This window comes from Narcine bancroftii, unplaced genomic scaffold, assembly GCF_036971445.1.
Source record: "Narcine bancroftii isolate sNarBan1 unplaced genomic scaffold, sNarBan1.hap1 Scaffold_235, whole genome shotgun sequence".
NCBI lineage: Eukaryota > Metazoa > Chordata > Chondrichthyes > Torpediniformes > Narcinidae > Narcine > Narcine bancroftii.
The window spans coordinates 61,017-82,148 of NW_027211970.1; the positions used below are offsets into that span (position 1 = coordinate 61,017).

At 41.4% G+C, this 21,132-nt stretch overlaps 1 protein-coding gene across 7 annotated transcripts in view; it reads right to left on the reverse strand.

Moving 5' to 3' along the window:
* Nucleotides 1-21,132, reverse strand: part of LOC138750708 (importin-5-like) — a 144,065-nt gene that overhangs the window by 36,460 nt on the left and 86,473 nt on the right. For all 7 annotated transcript variants that reach the window (XM_069912778.1, XM_069912782.1, XM_069912777.1 and 4 more), the window contains 3 exons: nucleotides 13,510-13,642; nucleotides 1,683-1,804; nucleotides 477-573 (listed from right to left, as the gene is read on the reverse strand). In XM_069912778.1, the coding sequence (XP_069768879.1) occupies nucleotides 477-573; nucleotides 1,683-1,804; nucleotides 13,510-13,642 (352 nt within the window). The remainder of the gene's footprint in view (nucleotides 1-476; nucleotides 574-1,682; nucleotides 1,805-13,509; nucleotides 13,643-21,132) is intronic.

Here is a 21,132-nt window from a genome sequence, read left to right on the forward strand (position 1 = left end):
TTCACACCTGCATTGAGCGAAGCAATCAAATGCTTCTGAAGAGCATGATGCAAAATGTCAATGATTTATCTTTGCACAAACACTGCCCAAATTTTGGTTCCCTGAATCCAGTGAATGATTCTCAACGGGGGGTAAAATACACCCAACCTGAGGACCACAGCACATTTAAAAGGGGCCACAGACTGAAATTATAAAATATTATAAAATATTTTTTTTATGTGGTCAGTTGGAGAGAAGTACAGAAGAAACCAACTAAACCTGATTGCTTAACAGGGTGAGGGCCCTTAAACTTTGAGCAGAGTTTTTTGCAGATGTGAAAGATAATAGTAATTAACACAAAATATGGCCACATCTGCAAATTATACTTGAGAAAATTACATTAAATAGAAATCAGGAATTTCCCCTCATTTAGCTCGAGTATCCAGAGTGTGGAATATTGTTCAAAACTTACATAAAAGATTTCTTTGAAAGGATATCATCATGAAAATAAAATTTAAGGAGTGGTACCATCAGTTTCACCACCTGTTCTGTGTACTCCGCAAATCCTTCCTTCAACTCTTTTGCATAGCAAACCTAGGGAATGCAATATGCCAGTGGTTAATCTCTGAAAGAACAATCACTAAGAATGCTTTCACTTGTTTTAATTCCTGGGACTGATTTGGAGACAGACTGCTTTAAATACCTTATTTATAACTGGAAATTATTCACATCAGATTGGAATCAACAGCAAATCTCAATTTCATGAGTGTGAATGCTGAAAGATAGTTTTACCAAGCTAGTTGACAGAACTTCTAAACGTACTACTTACTGCAGATACGTTGAAAATTCACATTCAATTACAATTCTTAAGACATCTTGAGCATGTCAAATAGTTGTAATTAATGTTTGTCAATCACTCATTTCACCAGGATAATCATATTAATGAAGTTCATAATATTTTCATACTCCTTATGAGAATTACTGAAATTATCTGAATTTTCCATTCAGCCTATCTATATTTATTAACCCAATTCGAATGTAAATATAAAGAACCCACATTTAATACATTTTCTAGGTTCTGCTCAATGTTTAGCTTAATAAGCCGAAGAATATGCAGTATTTTGAAGACCTGGTAGTGCAAAGGCCAGTATTTAATGTCCATTCCCAAGTCTTGAAGCAGTGGTGGTGTGCCATCCCTTTGAACTTGGACAGAGAAGAATGACAATGCGCACCCAAATCAGGATGGCGTGCAGTTAGGAGAGGAATCAGCAAAAAGTGGAACATCTTGGCACTTTGCTCTTCTTGGTAGTGAAGTTTGGGGGTAGAACTTGCTCTCAGAAAACTATAGATGAGGAACAGCAATGTTTTTTGCGGATGGCATACACGGTATCCTAGCAGTAATGGGAAAAATTAGAATAGTGGATGGGTTACCAATCAAGCAGGCTGGTGTTGAACTTGAGTTTTGCTGGAGCTGTACTCACCCAGTCAGGTGGAGTTTCCATCAGACTCCTGACACATCTTTTGGATGTGGAATGGCTTTTGGAGGAAATGCAGGATGTGTCACTTGCTGCAAGATACCTAACCCCCGACTTAAAGCTTAAGTATTTATATTCAAATACCCATAAATAACCAGAACACTTGTTAACAGCAGAAGCAAAGTTTATCCTGAATCATTTTAAAATGACAGTTAAATGAGCCCTCACCAACATCTGACAAGCTGTTGCTTTCTCCTCCAACCCTGCGGTTTTTATTCCAAAACTTTGCTGATCACCAAGATTTACAAATTCCCAGCCATCATCCTCACTCATGGATTCCATATCCTGTGCTAATGAGAAAAAAAAACACTTTATAAAGCTTGCATAATAACAACTTACAATGTGCATATTCATTTCAGGTTGAAACAGAAATGATTGAAAAAGCAGAGCATATTCACTTAAAAATACTTGAGGCCTTGTCATAATTACAATGTCGTAAATTAAATACAAGATAATTGATCGACCCATTTTAGCTTGTTTAGCACAGAAGCATATTTTATGACCTCAGAATGAATAAAAAAAAAAGTGAAGTCACTGAAGCACCACCACCGTTGAAATGTGGAAATTCAGTAAGTAAATCTCCCACAAACAATTAGGTTTTTGGACATCAGAGTGAGTTCTCATGATCTGCTTCAAAATACCACTGTGGTTGCCTTTAAATCTACTTGGTCAGGAAAGAAACAGGCTTATCAATTCACCGAAAAGCTAATTGTCACAGAACTCTTGAGCAGAATCCACTCAGACCGATGTTGATAGTTTATTGTCATATACATTAACAGAATGCGCAGAAGGTCCAAAATTCTGATTTGCTGTAGCTACTCAGGCACGCAAAACACACCAATAAATAGCACCAAACTGATCTCTCCCTGCAACTCTGTACTGCATTTTACCTCCTGTTCTATGTATAGGAAGTCCAGCTGGTACAGTCACAAAACAAATTTTCTCACTCTATCTTAGCACATAACAATAAACTTGCACTTATAAGTTTAAAGAAAATTAACAATGTGCCATGTTGTGCACTTAGTAGTTTAAACTTCATCAAAAATGTAATTTGTAGAGTGAAGTCACAAAGAACGTAGTATCCAAATTTGATGGCTTTCAAATCCAAGGAAACTATAGATTCCTTAAATGTAATTTTTTTTATAGTCATACAGTACAGTAACAGGCTCTGCCAGCCCACCAGCTCATGCCACCTAAATATCCCAACTATCCTACAACCTTTGCAGGTTTTGAAAGGTGACTAACGTGTCAGGAAAAGACCCACCCGGACATGTGGAGAAAGTATAAACTCCTTAGACAGCGCCAGATTTGAAACAGGATCACTGGTGTTGTAATAGAGTTGCACTAACTGCTACACCAATTGTACCACTTTTCTTTAAACCATAATTCACAACTACGCAAGTGCTCTTCATCTACCTGAAGTACGGTAGATATCATTGATCTGTGAACATTATGGTTTCCTCTGCATTTGGCATGGTCTGTGTTTTGACAACTGGAGAGCAATTTGAAATCCTCTGATCTTCTGAATTTACTCCAATTGTTAATCCAGTTTTATGAAAAACACCCTACTCCCAAAACATTGGTGCATCTTGTGCAACAAGAACATTGTTCTGATGTAATAAAATGCATAAAACAGCATTACAGCTACACTGGTCACTCCTGTGAAATTTGAAGCTTTTCATCGAAACTAGAAAGAAAATGGTCTTTGGTACATTTTGCGGAAAATTTGCTGATCAATTCAGTTGGTCTGAAAGAAACACTGTGACTCCGGTCTATTCGTTTGTTCCAAGTCCTTTATTTGACTTGGCACCAAGGAACAAGAGTGCTGATCTCCACCAACACTCAGTCTAAATTACAGAAGAGATTTGCACAAATTTAGACTCATGGCCTACGTGCCAGAAGTGGTTGCAGACTCTTTTCACTTCCCTATTCTTGCAGTTAGTACAAGGTTCCTTTTGGCAATGTTTTGATTCAAGCAGTCGCTCAGACATTTGACATCATCATATAGCAGAGCTCAACTTGAAACCTTTGCATTTTCCCCTCTTGCAATTTCTTCTTTAAGCCAGCAAGAAGCAAGGCTAATACAAAAATGGCTTTGGAGATGGTCCAGAGGAGGTTTACTAGGTTGATCCCTGGGATGAAGGGGTTGACTTATGATGAAAGATTAAATTGTCTAGGATTGTATTCACTCGAGTTCAGAAGAATGAGAGGAGATCTTATAGAAACATATAGGATTATGAAGGGTATGGATAGGATAGATGTAGGAAGGTTTTTTGAGCTGGCCGGGGAAACTAAAACAAGAGAACACAGTCTCAAGATTCGGGGGAGTAGATTTAGGACAGAGATGAGGAAAAATAGTTTTTCCCCAGAGTGGTGAATATTTGGAATTCTCTAACCAGGGAAGTGGTTGAGGCTGCTTCATTAAACATATTTAAAATTCGGTTAGACAAATTTTTACATGATAGAGGAATTAGGGGATATAGGGAGAAGGCAGGTAGATGGGGTTAGGTCGTAAATTAGATCAGCCATGATCTTATTGAATGGCGGAACAGGCTCGATGGGCCATTTTTGGCCTACTGCTGTTCCTACTTCCTATGTTCCTATCACAAACTGGTAAGAGAATACTGTCAATCTTTCCTCCCCAGAACCCGAAGTTCACATTTGGTTGGTTTATACACAACATTAGAGAAACACAAGAACTCCAGACGTTGGAATCCTGAGTAAACAATAAGCGCTGGAGGTCAGTGGACCAGACTGCATCCATGGATAGAAAAGGTCAATTAACGTTTTGCGTGAGGTCCCTTCATCGAAACTAAAGGAGATTTGATATTAAGTAAATGATAAGGGAAAGAAGCTGTTAAGAGGCTGAGGTAGAGGATATTAGAAAGAAGAAGGGAGAGACTGATGTGCAGTGATGGAGTTAAAATGATGTAGTTAGTGGCACTAGATTGAGGTGGAGTTACCCAAAATTGGGGGTAAAAATCCATTTTCAGGCCATGCAGGAGTTCAAGTTTACACTTGGCTTCACCTTGGTAATGGATGAAGCAGAGGACAGACATATCTGCATGGGAAGACGATCCTTCCTTGAGAGGAATTTCTCCCCTAAGTAAGCTTTGCTAGGCAGAGGATGCTGGATGACAGTAGGGAATATAAAGGCAAAGCCTGCCATTGCTTTTCTTTTCAGCATTTAGTATGGATAAGGTGGCAGTTAAGGTTGTCCAGTACTCCTCCTGTAGGATACGAGGCCAGGGAACCTTACAGGATCCCTGATGATGATTCCTATGGGAATGGCGTATAGCTAAAGCTCTTGGCTGACCAGATCAGAGATGGAACTGCAGTTGGATGTGCAGTGGGTCATTTGGGGACATCACAGATACGAGCTTTAGAGAGGTGGTCTCCCCAAATGGAAGAGCAGGGTGAACACTGGAAAGGTAGAGAGTGCATCTTAAGAGGGGAGGAATACCCTGAAGTCAACCCCCTCAGTATATAATTTTGCATATTGTTGAGGAGTCTGACCAGGAAAATGTACCAGCAGCCAAGTCTCCAGCACTAGGTCAGGCTCTGAGGAACAGAAGGGAAGGTGGTAAAAAAGGGAGAGTGATATTGAGAGGGATAAAATAGGCAGAGGGAATAACAGGAGATTATATTGTTCAGAATCAGAATTTTATTATCATGAACAAGTCTTGAAATTCAGTGTTTTGCGGCAACATCATAGAGCAAACATTCATATTGTAACCATATTACAACATGACTAAAAAAATTAAAAATAATGGTACATGAAAAGTAAGGTAGTGTCTTTGGTTCATTGATTATTCAAGAATCTGATGGCAGCAGGGAAGAAGCTGTCCTTGTGCTATTGAGTGCTTGTCTTTAGGGTTCTGTACCTTTTTACCAATCGTAGCAGAGTGAAGAGAGCATGGCCTGGATGGTGGGGGTCTTTAAGGATAGAGATGGTTTTTTTGTGTTTTTTTTTTAAAAAGACACTGCCTCATGTAGATATCAGTCATAGACTATGACATGTTCATACATCGTAGACCAGCAAAAATATAAATTCAGCAAGACAATGCTATTTTTAAAACAATATTTTATTCATTATTAATAATAACATCTTAAATCGAAACTTAACCCCAACTACACGCAAATATATGTGTGTCTGTGTGTGTACAAGCATGCATGCATACATTACACAAGCCATTACAGCTTAGGGACAATTCTAGAAAGTCAATTCCCAAAGCCCAGTCTTAGAAATGCTGTGTTGAAACTCAGAACTTTTAAACTGTTCAGAAGTAATTATGAAGTAGGTGAGACACTGTCTGATCAAACTGCCCAAAAACTGATAAATCCTTGTTGAGTTGCTTCCAGAGAAATGTCCCTCTTCTTTTCATAGGGGAAACAAAACATGTGACTTCCAAGCAAACCCAGACATGGGTCGCATGAAATAATGACCAGAATAGTCACAGTTACTATCCAAATATAGAAATGATCCTGCTTCTTTTATTCAGATATGGTCAATTTAAAATGACCATTAAAATAGTCTCAGTACATTACTGTTTTCCCCTGACAAGGAGAAACAACAGAAGTGTCCGTTTCACACAATGTCCTTCACTCTGTCTGTGTGCAGTAAAAGTCTGGTTTGGTTGCTCATAAATCAACCTTGCTTCTTCAAGTGTCTCAATCACATAACTTGCTTGATCAATACTGAAATCAGTTTTCTGTTTCAATTTCCCAAAAACACGAGTCATTATCATATGATCTGTAAATGTCCTATATGTTTTTTCTTCCTGAAATAACAACCATTGTTCTTTTATTCTTCCAAAGCATTAATTTTGTTTATGGTTTGTACCTAATGGTGCCTTTCTGTTGAACCACAAGCTGTGGTTGGTTTCTTTGTGGAAAGGTTTAGTCAAGAAATGTTTTCAACCTGTGTTAACACTTAAAGTGGAGTGAAGTGGGGAGGGAGTGGTGGTGGGGTAGTTGATTGCAAGGTTAGTGAAAACAGATAAAGAAAATATGAGCTTATAATACAACCAAGATTGATACTCCCAGATGGGAAGTTGACTGCCAGGTGCCTAGGTCATCACAATTCAAGTCCATGGCATTCTTAAAGGGAAGGGTAAGCAGGCAGAAGTCATGGTACACAATGGTACCAATGACATAAGGTGGGAATGGGATGGGATCTTGTGAAACAAATAGTGAATTAGAATGCATTTCAAAAGTAGGTCCTCCAAGATGGTAATCTCTAGATCAGTGTCATGTTCCATTGAGAGTCTGAATAGGATGCTAGGCACATTGACACATTGTGGAACAGTAAATGCAGGAAGGAGGACTTCAGATTTATAAACAATCAGGATCCCTTCTGGGCCAGACCTGACAGGTACAAGAGTAAAAGACTACATGTGAAGTGAAATTTTCTGGCAGGGAGATTTGCTATATTGACCCTGGCTTTAAATAATCTGGCAGGGGGTTGGGAACCAAGAAAACAAGATAGTGAGAGGTTAAGAATAGTGACAGCAGCAAAGGAAACAAACTGAAGCAGAATAGGATGGTGGAGGATAAGCATCAAGGTAGGACAGGTAAAGTACATTTGAGTTAATTTCAAATGCAAGCAGACTGATGGGGAAAGTGAATGAGCTTAGTATATGGACAGGTACAATATAATGGGGTATTGTAACCATAATGGAGATGCGGTTGAAGGAAGACTAGGACAGATAGCTCAATATTCCAGAGTATCTTAGTTTTACATGTATAGGAACAATGGGGCTGGGGGAAAGGGGCGGGGATTGGTTTGGTTCCAAGATTAGTCAAAACAGACACAATGTAGTCTTTAGAGAGATATTCCCAGAAAACTATCACATGAGGCAGTGTGGTTGAAAATCAGGAACTGAAAAGCAGTAGTCACCTTGAGTGGTGTGTACAAAAGGCCACCGGAAGCTAGAGGAACAAATATATGGAGAAATTCAGAGATCGGTAAAAATAGCAGAGGTGTTATTGCAGGTGATTTCAACTTTCCCAACATGGACTGGGAATGCTACAGAGTTATGGAATTAGTTGGGGTGAATTTTGTTAAGTGTGTCCCCGAGAACTTTCTCAAGCAACATGTGAATAGGCTGACTAAGGAAGGAGCAATATTGGAACTTATACTAGGGAATGAAGCTGGTTAGGTAAATAAGGTATTGGTGGTCAGGTAAGAACAAATCCCTTGTAGAGTTCAAGGAATGTTGCAGCATAATGGAGGGAAATAAGGAGGGCTAAAGATTGCATCCCAGTGTAAGAGAAAATACAAAAATATTTTATGTATATTAAGAACAAAAGGGTCACAAAAGAAAGAATAGGTCACTATGTGCACAGCCAAAGGAGAAGGGAACCATCTTAAATGGATAATTTGTGAATGTGTTGAGATAAAAGGAGTTGGAGGCAAAGAGCAGAGGGCATGTCTGCATGAGTAGTGAAGAGATATTAGCATTTTTTTGATTGTATCTGCTAATAGAACACCTATACAGGTAACTACTGACTTGTTATTTTACGGTCAGTGATAGGGAAGCTGCTGGAGAGGATTTAGAAAGATGAAATCTATTAACCCTTGATTAACAAGGGCTAAATTAACAACTATGAGGTGCTGCATTTGCCCTAAAGATTGTTGTCGCAAAGCGATCAAGGGGTGCAGGTACCTAGCTGTTTAAAAACATCAACACAGGTAGATCGAGTAGCGAACTGAGTGCTTGGGACATCAATCATTGAATACAGGTGTTGGGACATTATTTTTTTTTTAATTTTTTTTTCACAACATTAATCACATTAGCCATGTTGTACACTATTTCTTTTTCACACATATACAGTGACTTTTTCTTCCCCCCCCCCCCCCCCCCCCTTTCCTCCCAAACCACCCCTCTCATCCATTTTAGGTATACAATCTAGGTTGCATTAAGCCAGTCAGACAATGTTGTCATTCAACAAAATTACACCAGAAATTCTACTGAGTCCATTCTTTTCTTTCCTTCTCCTTCCATCAACTTAGGTAATGTTTGTCCCCGGTAGGTTTTCGCTATTGTATTTAATATAAGGCTCCTATACTTGTTCGAATATTTCAATATTATTTCTTAACCTATATGTTATTTTTTCTAATGGAATACATTTATTCATTTAAATTTAGTAGTTTCTTCCTTTTAATTTGGTTATGTATTCCATTAATATTTAAAGACATATAGTTCAGCGTAGCCCTTTTATATTTTGTTTATCTTCTCTTTCCGTTTTTCCATCATTACCTTTCCTCCTTTTCCATTTCTGTTTTCTTATTTTCAACTCTTTATAAGACAACATTCCTACAACATCCAACATTTTCCTTATTCTCCTATTTCTATCTTATTTATCCCCAATCTCCCCTTCACCTCCTGAGTTGTCCTTTATCCCTTGTCGGACAACCACATCTCCCCTCTCCATTTGGATTTGCGAATCCACTCGCAAGCGTCAACTGATTTTGCAGTGACCGCTATTTCCCCCCACCCCGCCCCCCCCAGAAAAGATTTCACTTTTCATATGTCACAAAGGTCACTCTTTTAATTCCCTCCTTATTCTCTCTATTCCATTACCTTCCCTTATTAATTCTTGTCTATACTATCTATATTTTCCTCTAAGTCCAGATACATTCATGTATGCTCATTGTCTCTATTCACTCTTATACCTCTTTACCCGCATATATATCAATCGTGATCATTTTTACTCTCATTACCCGTCTTCATCCCTCAGTCTATTTTTGTCTTTACCCACATACATATCAATCGTGATCATTTTAACTCTCATTACCCGTCTTCCTCCCTCAGTCTATTTTTGTAATTGTTCTGCAAATTTTCGTGCTTCTTCTGGATCCGAGAATAGTCTGTTTTGTTGTCCTGGAATAAATATTTTCAATACCGCTGGATGCTTTAGTATAAATTTATACCCTTTCTTCCATGAAATCGCCTTTGCTGTATTGAACTCTTTTCTCTTCTTTAGGAGTTCAAAACTTATATCTGGATAAATGAAGATTTTTTGCCCTTTATACTCCAGTGGTTTGTTGCCCTCTCTTACTTTTTCCATTGTCTTCTCCAGTACCTTTTCTCTTGTAGTATATCTTAGGAATTTTACTACAATAGATCTTGGTTTTTGTTGTGGTTGTGGTTTAGAGGCCAATACTCTATGTGCCCTTTCTATTTCCATTTCTTGCTGTAGTTCTGGACATCTTAGGGTCTTAGGGATCCACTCTTTTATAAACTCCCTCATATTCTTGCCTTCTTCATCTTCCTTAAGGCCCACTATCTTTATGTTATTTCTTCTGTTATGGTTTTCCATTGTATCTATTTTTTGAGCTAGTAGTTCTTGTGTCTCTTTAGTTTTTTTATTAGATTTCTCCAATTTCTTTTTTAAGTCTTCTACCTCCATTTCTGCTGCTACTGCCCGCTCTTCCATCTTGTCCATTTTCTTTCCCATTTCTGTTAAGGTCATCTCCATTTTATTTATTTTCTCTTCTGTGTTGTTTATTCTTTTTCTTAAATCCTTAAATTCCTGTGTTTGCCATTCTTTAAATAACTCCATGTATCATTTAATAAGAGCAAGTATATCCTTTACCTTGCCTTTCTTTTCTTCTTCTATTTCACTGTACTCTTCCTCTTCCTCTTCTTCTTCCTCTGGGTTGGCCATCTGTTGTTTCTTTGGTGCCCTTTCCTCCTCTTCTTTCTTGTTTCTATTGTCTTCTATGGTCTCTTCTTGCTGCAGGTGTTCTGCAGCTGTCGTTGCCGGCTGTGGAGATCGACTCCCCAGCTGGTCCCCCCTCCCGTCGGTGTGTTCTTTTTCATTCGCATCGCGCATGCGCGGTTGCGCACTTTTAATCGGCGCTGCGAGCCATTTTTGTAGACCATTATTTACCGACCTGAGGGAGCGGGTTTCTCTCTCCGCAGCGGGCCTCTTCGGACAGGTAAGGCCTTCATCTTTTTCCTCCTTTGTCTTCTCTTCCTCTCTTCTTATCGTTGCTTTCGATTTTTCTTTTTTTGTCGCCATCTTCTTTCCACCTTTATACTCACTTTTCTGTAACTTTTATTTCTGTGCCTTTGTGTTTTCCTTTGTTTTTCCCGACTTTTCTGGAGAGGGCTGGAGTTCACCGTCCGGCCACTACTCCATCACGTGACTCCTCCCCTGGTCCAAACACTTTGATGTTATAACCAATAAAGCACCCCAACACCTTCAGAAGCACGAGGAAATTCAGCATGCCGCCAATGTCTTTTACTAATTTTTATAGATGTACCTTGAAAGGTATCCTGTCCAGATGCATCACAGCTTGGTATGGGAAATGCTCTGCCAAAGACAGCAAGAACGCGTCTCTGCCATGGCGGGTGAGGCCGGTGTTGAGGGAGAGTTTGGCGATGCTCCTCCACACCGTATCCCTGCTGATGAGGCGCTGGAACCTCCTGCAGACCTGCGACAGGCGGCCGAGGGCCTGGGCATCGGCGTAGGAGAAGAGCAGCAGCAGGATGTCGTCGGGAAGCTGGGCGGGACATCATGTTGAAGTCAAGACTGGTGAGGCAAGACTTCAGGTTCAAGTTTATTATCATCTGATTGTACAAGTACAACCCGAAGAGACAGTGTTCCATGTTCCTCGGTGCCAAAACATCCAAGCACACATTCTGACACAACACAGAGATAAATGATACATTTGTAGTATATATATGCATACATAAAAATAAATAAATATTACTTAATAAATTACACAGTATATGAGGAATTGTATGAGCAGTTCATTTCAGTCACTCAGCAATCTTACTGTCCGTGGGAAGATGCTTTTTCTCATCCTGGTGGTTCTGGCTCTGATATTCTTGCATCTGTTTCCTAATAAAGGGAGTACCTGAAAGATTCTATGTGAGGGAATATAGGGATCTTCAATGATTCTTCACACCCTTTTCAAACAACGATCCCAGTAGATCAAGGCGATGGGGTGGGGGGATTGGGGAGACCCCAGCGATCCTCTCCGCCACTCTTATGGTCCTGTGGAATGACCTCCGATCCAATGCTCTACAGCAACTCTACCACACTATGATACAGCCAGAGCCAAGATGCTCTCGATAGAGCTCCTGTAAAAAGCTGGTAGCCTTGCCTGCCTCAGTCTTCTCAGTAAGTGCAATTGCTGTTGGACTTTCCTGACAAGTGAGGAGATGTTGCGTGACCAGGATAGATCACTATCAAGTTGACTCCGAAGAACTTGGAGTTCTTTATTCTCTCCACTACTGAGCTCGTAATGTGCAGTAGAGGGTGGTCGTCCCTGATCCTCCTGAGTCAGCAATCATCTCCTTTGGCTTGTTCACACTGAGACTTGGGTTGTTATTCTCACAACATATCATGAGATTTTGCACCTCCTTTGTAGTGCGACTCATCTTTGTTGCTGATAAGGCAAACTACCGTTGTGTCATTGCAAACTTGATTACTCTGTTGGAGCTGGATCTGACATTGCAGTTGTGGGTCAGTAGTGTTAAAAGGAGTGGCGCCCAGAGGTGTTCCAGTGCTCAGCATCATGGCGCTTGATGTTCTGCTGACAACCCAGACAGATTGTGATCTTTCCATTGCGAAGTCCAGAATCCTTTTACAGAGAGGAGTGTTGAGTCCCAGAGAGGACAGCTTCTCCGCCAGTTTTGGAGAATGATCATATTAAATGCCAAGCTGAAGTTGATGAACAGCTGTTTGGCATGAGGTCTCACTCTCCAGGTGGGTCAGGGCAGAATAATGTGTGCAGTTTTGGTTACTGAGCAATAGTAAGGACATTACATAGTTGGAAAGCATACAGAAGAGATTTCTGAAGTTGCTGCCAGAATTAGGAAAGTTGAGTCATCACGAGACTGGAAAAACTAGGCATCCTGTGTTAAGAGGCTGAGAAGAGATCTCATTGAGGTCAACAAAATCATGATGGGCATGAGGTGAAAAATGATAGGTCTATCCCTGAGAGGAGGAAAATCAAAGATGAGAAGGTATAACTTTAAGTTGAGTGGCTGGACTTGGAAGGGACACATGGGATAGTTTCTATGTGGTGGGCATGTGGCACAAACTGCTTAAGGGGTGGAGGAAGGTACAGTACTTTCCTTTAAGAAACTCTTGAATGACAACATGATTGGGCATGGGCCAAATGCAGGCAAGCGGGACTTCTGCCTGAAGCAAGATGGCAATTAGTTAATGTGAATAAGTTGGGCCTGTGAGCCTGTTCCGTACTCCCTAAAGAGAAGCAACTTTGTAGGAAAAGACCCAGGTGTCGCTAAATTGAATGTGAAAAGTGTGAAAGTTAATTTTAAGCAAATGAACCCCAGCATTTCCTCCTCATATTAAATGCCAAGCTGAAGATGAGATCTCTTCTCAACCTCTTAACACAGGATGCCTAGTTTTTCCAGTCTCGTGATGACTCAACTTTCCTAATTCTGGCAGCAACTTCAGAAATCTCTTCTGTATGCTTTCCAACTATGAAATGTCCTTACTATTGCTCAGTAACTAAAACTGCACACATTATTCTGCCCTGACCCACCTGGAGAGTGAGACCTCATGCCAAACAGCTGTTCATCAACTTAACCTTGGCATTTAATATGATCAATCCCCAAAACATGTGCAGACGCAAGTTTCCACCCCTAATCCACCATATGATGTAGATCACAGAACAGGAGCAAGGAAGCAAAAAATTAGAATTGACCCCGATGTATGAACATTGAATCACACAGCATCAACGAGTAACCCTTTAGATCACCAGCAAATGTCTTCACCCAGGTCCTGTGTTATTATTCACTATACAAGGGCCAAGTGAAGCTTGGAAACATTCAATTTAATTCTGATTCATTTCAGAAAGTGCTAAATATTTCAAATAGATTGTAGAATTAGGATTTAATGCACATGAAGAACTTGGAAACCATGATTAATTGGATATAGCATGCTTTGAACAGAGCTTGAAACATATTTGGGATGCAAGATAACAGGGAGATGTATCATGTATACTTACTGTCCAGGAGAGCCACTTCAGGTTTAATTGAAGCAGTCTTCATCAATGGTCCCATGACAACAGGTAGATACTGTTGGAATTCCTTCCCAAGGATCTTGCACATTCTTGCCCAAGCAGAAATCATGTAAGAAATCTGGAAAAAGATACGTCTTGAATCATGATGAGTTTCAAATCTTCAATTTTACTTGCCTTTAATCAGATCAGATCCACAACAGGAACACAAAAAATAAACCGATATTCTCACAATTACACATGCAGATTCAGAAAAAAAAAGCAGGAATTTTAGTGTCAATGCTTCATTGTAAACCAATGCCCTGCATTATCTGTACACCAATCTTATTGAAGTTTATTTCTGAAGAAAAATACATTTATAAAGCCATATCATTTAGTTGATTACAGATTTGAAATTTTGGTTTTAAGATGAATTTCCTTTAATTGGCTTCTTGTTGCTGCAGAACTTGTGCATCAGCAACTCTACTCACATTAATGTGAGGTCATGGCATGGTGAAATTAACTTATGTTCATTCTATTCTGAAGATGTTTTTATGAAAGGGCTCACTAAAAAATGTCAAGGAATTCTTGTTATAGCACAGACAACTCCACCATTCTACCCAACAAACACCTCACCTGTTCAGCCGACAGTGAACACCCCCCACCCCCAAACATGGAAACCTGCTTCCAAGTGCCTGATAGAATAAGGAAATTAAAATGTAGTTTTCATTATGGGTGTGAGAGCATTTTAGAAACTAGAGGACACAGATACAAGACAACAATTGGGGGCTGGGATCCAAGATGGACAGAAGGGACTGAAATGTTTTAGAATAGCAAGGAAGGCAAAGGAAGTGCGGTGAAGCAGAACAGGATGGTGGAGGACGTGTCAAGGTTTGTAGGTAAACTTTCCAGTGTTTATTTTAAATGCAAGGCAAATGGGGAAAGTAGATGAGCTTAGAGCATGAATAGGTACAGAAAAATGAGTATAGTAGCCATAATAGAGATGTGGTTGAAGGAGGACAAAAGTAGCTTAAATGTTCCAGGTAATGTATTGTGTGATAGTGGGAAAGAAATTAATCAAATATTAATCAAAGTAAAAATCAAGTTTCAAAATTCCTTTATTGTAATAAAATGTAAAATTACACAAAATTTCCCATCGCCTTGAGACAGAGTTGGCATTGATATTACCTGGTGCCCCTCAAAGTAGGAGGGAAAGAGTAACAAGTCCTTTCAGAGACACTGAGCATCCATTGGTTCACCTCCAGTGCTCCCTGTTTGATCCCTTGGTAACCCGAGCTCCAGATCTAAAGCTCCATCACAATCAGAAAGCCTTCTGTTCCTGAGGCCCTTCAGAAGCCCTTCTTGCCTTCTCTCTTCTCTTTGGCTTGGCTTCGCGGACGAAGATTTATGGAGGGGGTAAAAAGTCCACGTCAGCTGCAGGCTCGTTTGTGGCTGACAAGTCCGATGCGGGACAGGCAGACACGATTGCAGCGGTTGCAGGGGAAAATTGGTTGGTTAGGGTTGGGTGTTGGGTTTTTCCTCCTTTGCCTTTTGTCAGTGAGGTGGGCTCTGCGGTCTTCTTCAAAGGAGGTTGCTGCCCGCCAAACTGTGAGGCGCCAAGATGCACGGTTTGAGGCGTTATCAGCCCACTGGCGGTGGTCAATGTGGCAGGCACCAAGAGATTTCTTTAGGCAGTCCTTGTACCTTTTCTTTGGTGGACCTCTGTCACGGTGGCCAGTGGAGAGCTCGCCATATAACACGATCTTGGGAAGGCGATGGTCCTCCATTCTGGAGACGTGACCCATCCAGCGCAGCTGGATCTTCAGCAGCGTGGACTCGATGCTGTCGACCTCTGCCATCTCGAGTACTTCGACGTTAGGGATGTAAGCGCTCCAATGGATGTTGAGGATGGAGCGGAGACAACGCTGGTGGAAGCGTTCTAGGAGCCGTAGGTGGTGCCGGTAGAGGACCCATGATTCGGAGCCGAACAGGAGTGTGGGTATGACAACGGCTCTGTATACGCTTATCTTTGTGAGGTTTTTCAGTTGGTTGTTTTTCCAGACTCTTTTGTGTAGTCTTCCAAAGGCGCTATTTGCCTTGGCGAGTCTGTTGTCTATCTCATTGTCGATCCTTGCATCTGATGAAATGGTGCAGCCGAGATAGGTAAACTGGTTGACCGTTTTGAGTTTTGTGTGCCCGATGGAGATGTGGGGGGGCTGGTAATCATGGTGGGGAGCTGGCTGATGGAGGACCTCAGTTTTCTTCAGGCTGACTTACAGGCCAAACATTTTGGCAGTTTCCGCAAAGCAGGACGTCAAGCGCTGAAGAGCTGGCTCTGAATGGGCAACTAAAGCGGCATCGTCTGCAAAGAGTAGTTCACGGACAAGTTTCTCTTGTGTCTTGGTGTGAGCTTGCAGGCGCCTCAGATTGAAGAGACTGCCATCCGTGCGGTACCGGATGTAAACAGCGTCTTCATTGTTGGGGTCTTTCATGGCTTGGTTCAGCATCATGCTGAAGAAGATTGAAAAGAGGGTTGATGCGAGAACACAGCCTTGCTTCACGCCATTGTTAATGGAGAAGGGTTCAGAGAGCTCATTGCTGTATCTGACCCGACCTTGTTGGTTTTCGTGCAGTTGGATAATCATGTTGAGGAACTTTGGGGGACATCCGATGCGCTCTAGTATTTGCCAAAGCCCTTTCCTGCTCATCACGGTGTCTGCAGACTTTCATGTTTTACTTTTATTTATATTTGCAGGGCGGCCCCAGTCCGGGCACAGGGAGAGCAGCAGCGGCCCCGGCCCCGGTCCGGGCGAAGGGTAGACGGCGGCGGCCCCGATACGGGCAGGAGCAAGGGGTAGACGGCGGCCCCAGCCTCGGTCGAGTGAGGCAGGCGGAGGCCCCGATACGGGCAGGGAGTGGGAGGCGGCGGCCCCAGTCCAGGCACAGGGAGAGCAGCAGCGGCCCCGGTCCGGGCGAAGGGTAGACGGCGGCGGCCTCGATTCTTGCCTTCAGTGCCGACACAAATACCAGTTCCGTGAGCAAGAGAGGTTATTGCTTGAAAACTAGGTGAGGCAATGTGGGTGGAAATCAGCAACCTAGACGCCACCAGTCACCCGGAGTTAGTAGATCAAATATGTAGAGATTGCAGAGGTCTATAAAAATTGCAGGGCTGTTATTATTGGTGATTTCAACCTGCCCAACATTAATTGGGATGCTAAGGTTCTCAACCTTTTCTCCCCCCACTTACATACCACCTTAAATAATCCTTTACTAACCACAGAGCATCTATGGTATTAGACTACTTAAGGTGGTATGTGAGTGGAAAGAAAAAGGTTGAGAACCACTGTGTTAGAGAAATGGATGGAATGAATTTTCTTAAATGTATCCAGGAGAATTTTCTCCAGTAACATGGATAAGCCTCTGGGCAAGGGGAAATATTGGACATTGTAGTGGGAAATGAATCTGATCAGTTAACAGATATTTGGGACCAGTGACCACAATTCTATTGGCTTTTATATAGTCATGGAAAAGGATAATATTGGTGCTCAAGTGAGAATCCTAAACTGGAGTAAGCAATAGTTGACTGTATTTGTGCTTATCCTCTGCTCAATTCTCTCTACATCCGTGACAGTGTGGCTAGGCAAAATTCAAGTTCCATCTACAAATTTGCCCATGACACCACAATCGTCGATAGAATCACAAATGACAATGAGGAAGCGTACAGGAGAGAGATAGATCAACTAGTTGAGTGGTGTCACAACCATGCATTCAAATTTAGCAAAACTAAGAAGCTGATTGTGGACTTCAGGAGGAGAAAATCAGGAAAACATGAACCACTCCTTATCAAGGGGTCAGCAGTGGAAAGGGTTATGAATCTCAAATTCTTGGGTATCACCGCTGAAGATCTGTCCTGAGGCTTCTATATCGATGCAATCACAGAGAAGGCCTATCAACAGCTGTACTTCATGAGGAGTTTGAGGAGATTTGACATGTCACGAAACTCTCTTACAAATTTCTACAGGTATTCTGTGGAGAGCATTCTGACTGGTTGCATCACTGTCTGGTATGGAGGTGCCAATGCACAGGGCAGGAAAAGTCTACAGTTGTGAACTCAGTCAGTACTATCATGGGAATCAGACCACTCCATCGAGGACTTCTACAAGAGGTGGTAAGAAAGCAGCCTCAATCCTCAAGGACCTTCACTACGCAGGCCATGCCCACATCTCACTGCTACCATCGGGAATGAGGTACAGGGGCCTGAAGACCCAGCTGCACAAAACAGCTTCTTCCCCTCTGCTGTCAGATTTCTCAAGTTTCTCTTCTTTTTGAGCCCAATATGTATTTTTTTTAATGTAATTGATAGCAACATTTGCACCTGTAATTCTGGTGTAAAACATCAAATTTTGTGACACGTTCATGACAATAAACTCTGATTGAGGATGCAAATGCTTGAGTAAAAGCATGACTGCCAAATGGGTTACATTTAAGAGGGTGATAAGGAAGGTCCAGAACAAAAATGTTCATGGTAGAATAAAGGGTAGGAATAGCAAGGTAAAGGAGCCAGGGTAACAAGGGACAGATCGGCAAGAGAATGTAATTATTTTTCAAATTTTGATAGATTCAAGGGAATCCCTTGAGTACAAGGAATGAAAGAACATAGTGAAGAGCCAAGAGAATTTGATGTGGTTTCAACAGGCAGTGTCAGAGAATTCAAAAATATTTTAAGCATTGTTCTCAAGCATATTAAGAACAAAAGGGATCACCTGGAAAATAATTGGTGCCCTTGAGGTCAAGTGGCATATCTATGTGTAAAGGAAATGGACAAGATCTTAAGTGAATTATTTGTAAATATGTTTACTGAAGAGCTGGATAAGCAGAAGGAGGTGAATAATGAGAGTCAAGGGTATGTCTGCATCACCCGTGAAGAGGTGCTCCAAGTCATAGATTGCTTCAACAAGGTTAAATTTCCAGGTCCAGACTAAGTGCATCCCAGAATATTTTACATTTTTTCATTTTGAATTTAGGCATACAGCACAGTAACAGGCCCTTACGGCCACGAGCCTGGGTTGCCGAATCACACCAAATTGACCTATAACCTTAGTACGTTTTTGAAGGTTGAGAGGAAATCGGAGCACCTGGCAGAAACCCACACAGGCATGGGGAGAACATACAAATTCCTTGCAGACAGTGCCATATTAGAAACCTGGTTGCTGGTGTTGTGTTAACCACTACACTAATCGTGGAAAGGCAGGAAGGAAATTGTTGGAGTAAAACATGAATGTCTGCAGATGCTGAGACTGTAGAAAAACAAAGGAATGCCAGAAGAACTAAGCCAGTCTCGCACAGTCCATAGGAAGTAATAACAATATACCATTGTTTAACAAGGGTCATAAAGATCAGTTAGTCTGATAGCAGTAGTCAGTGTTGGAAAGGATTATGAAGAGAGAATCCATCAGCATTTAGATTGCAAGGGAAAATTATGGAGAGGCAGCATGGATTTGTGCATGGGAAATAATTTCACAAATTTGGTAAATATTTTTGAAGAGGTGACTAAGAAGATAGATGAGGGCAGTTGATGTTGTGCATATAGGCTGTAGTAAATTGTATGATTCGATCTCACTTGGTGAGTTGGTATGGAGGGATAGGGAACACAGGACAAGAGGCCAATAAGCCAACTGGATGAACAAAAAATTGGCAGTGATAAGAGTCAAAGAGGAGCTGCATGAGGAGGTTTTCAGGCTGGAGGACAGTGACCAGTGGAGTGTCTCAGGGTTCAGTACTAAGAGCATTGCTTTCTGTAATATACATAAATGATTTGCACAATGATGTTTGCTGGTGACAAAAGATGTGCTATGGTAGACAGTGAAGAAAGTGGAGTGAAACATGAAAGTCTGCAGTCGCTGTGATTGTAGTAAACACACCAAAATGTTGGAGGAATTCAGCCGGTCTTTTCAGCATCTATAGGAGTCAAAGATATATTGCCAACATTTCAGGCCTGAGCCCTTCTTCAAGGTATAAGCAGAAGCCAGAAGCAGGAATCTCAGAATTCAAACAATGGGAGAGGAATCAAGACCAACAAAAGGTGTTAATTGGATATCTTCTTTCTTTGGCTTGGCTTCGCGGACGAAGATTTATGGAGGGGTAATGTCCATGTCAGCTGCAGGCTCGTTTGTGACTGACAAGTCCGATGCGGGACAGGCAGACACGGTTGCAGTGGTTGCAAGGGAAAATTGGTTGGTTGGTGTTGGGCTTTACAGAAATAGGGAAATGTGATGGGGAAAGGAGGTAGAGTGGTTGGGGTTACCTAGGTTTGCAATGGGATCTAGAAAATTGGGAGAAGGAACGGCAGATGCAGCTCAAATCAGAAGTGTGGGGTGCGGCATTTGGGTTAATCAAACCAGGAGGAATTGACTCTGTTGATGGCAGTTCCTTAGAGTTTTATGAAGCAGAAGGACCTAGAGGAAGAGGTACATACAATACAACTCCTATTATCTGAAATCGGATTCTCTGAAATCCTCATTTTTCCGAAAAATGTTTAAAATTTCGGATAAATGACATCCGAAACAAATCAGAAATCCTCATTTATCTAAAAGGTTTTTTTTGAGCCAAATTGACCTGACAGATAAAAAAAATTCACCCAACATGAAATTAGAACAACGATTTACTTCGTTTTGGTTAACTCCCTTCCCTTTCTATTTCCATTTCTTTTCTACCTTCCCCTATTAACTTTTCTCTAGAAATCTCCCTCTCAAATTGTGTGCCCATCTCCCAGCCACAAGTGGTCGAAAGAATCCCTTGTCCTGGCATCATCAAGGAGAGCGGCCTCCCAGCAACAGCAGGGACCGTCAGTCTCCTGACAGCAGTGGGACCTTGGTGGAGAGGTATCGGTGATCAGCGGTGGTGGCCAGCATTTTTTTGGTGAGAACATTATTTTAATGCTCAAAAAGCCTTCCCTTGTTTGTTGTTATTTAAACACTGTTACAAGTGATTTGCTGTTGTGTCTGGGCTGTTTTTAAAATATGACCAGTTCTCCCAAAAAAAAACATCTATCCAACAAAGGCCTGGTTATTTCGGATAATCAGAGTTTTACTGTAGCTCTTAAGGTAGCACAGGTATACAGTAGCAAAGAGAGTCCCGATGCTTGCCTTCATCAGTTAAGGCATTGAATAGAAGTGTTGGGATGTCATGTTGAAGTGATGAGGCCCCATTGGGAATATTGTGTGCAGTTTTGATTGCACAGCTAGAAAGAGGTATACCATAAATTTGGAAATAGGGAGAGAAGAGGTTTACAAAATTGTTCTCAGAATTGAGGGAGTTATTGTGCGGAGATTGAAAAAAAAACTAGGAGGTCGAGAGGGGATCTTATTGAAGTTATAAAATAATAAGGGGAAAAAAATAAGATGAATAGACAGTCTGTTTCCTGTAGCAGAAGAATCAAAGACAGGAGGGCAGAGCAATAAGACTAGTTTAAAGCTCCTGGACAAATCTAACACATCAGGCATAACCAGCCTCTCTTATTCAACTCACCACTGATCCTAATTGTTTACACGTCTGAAACCTTGCCCCACCCCCCACCCCCATCCCCTTTCCTGCACCAACTGCTCAGCCTTGAGTCCATGTGCTCCATCCTCT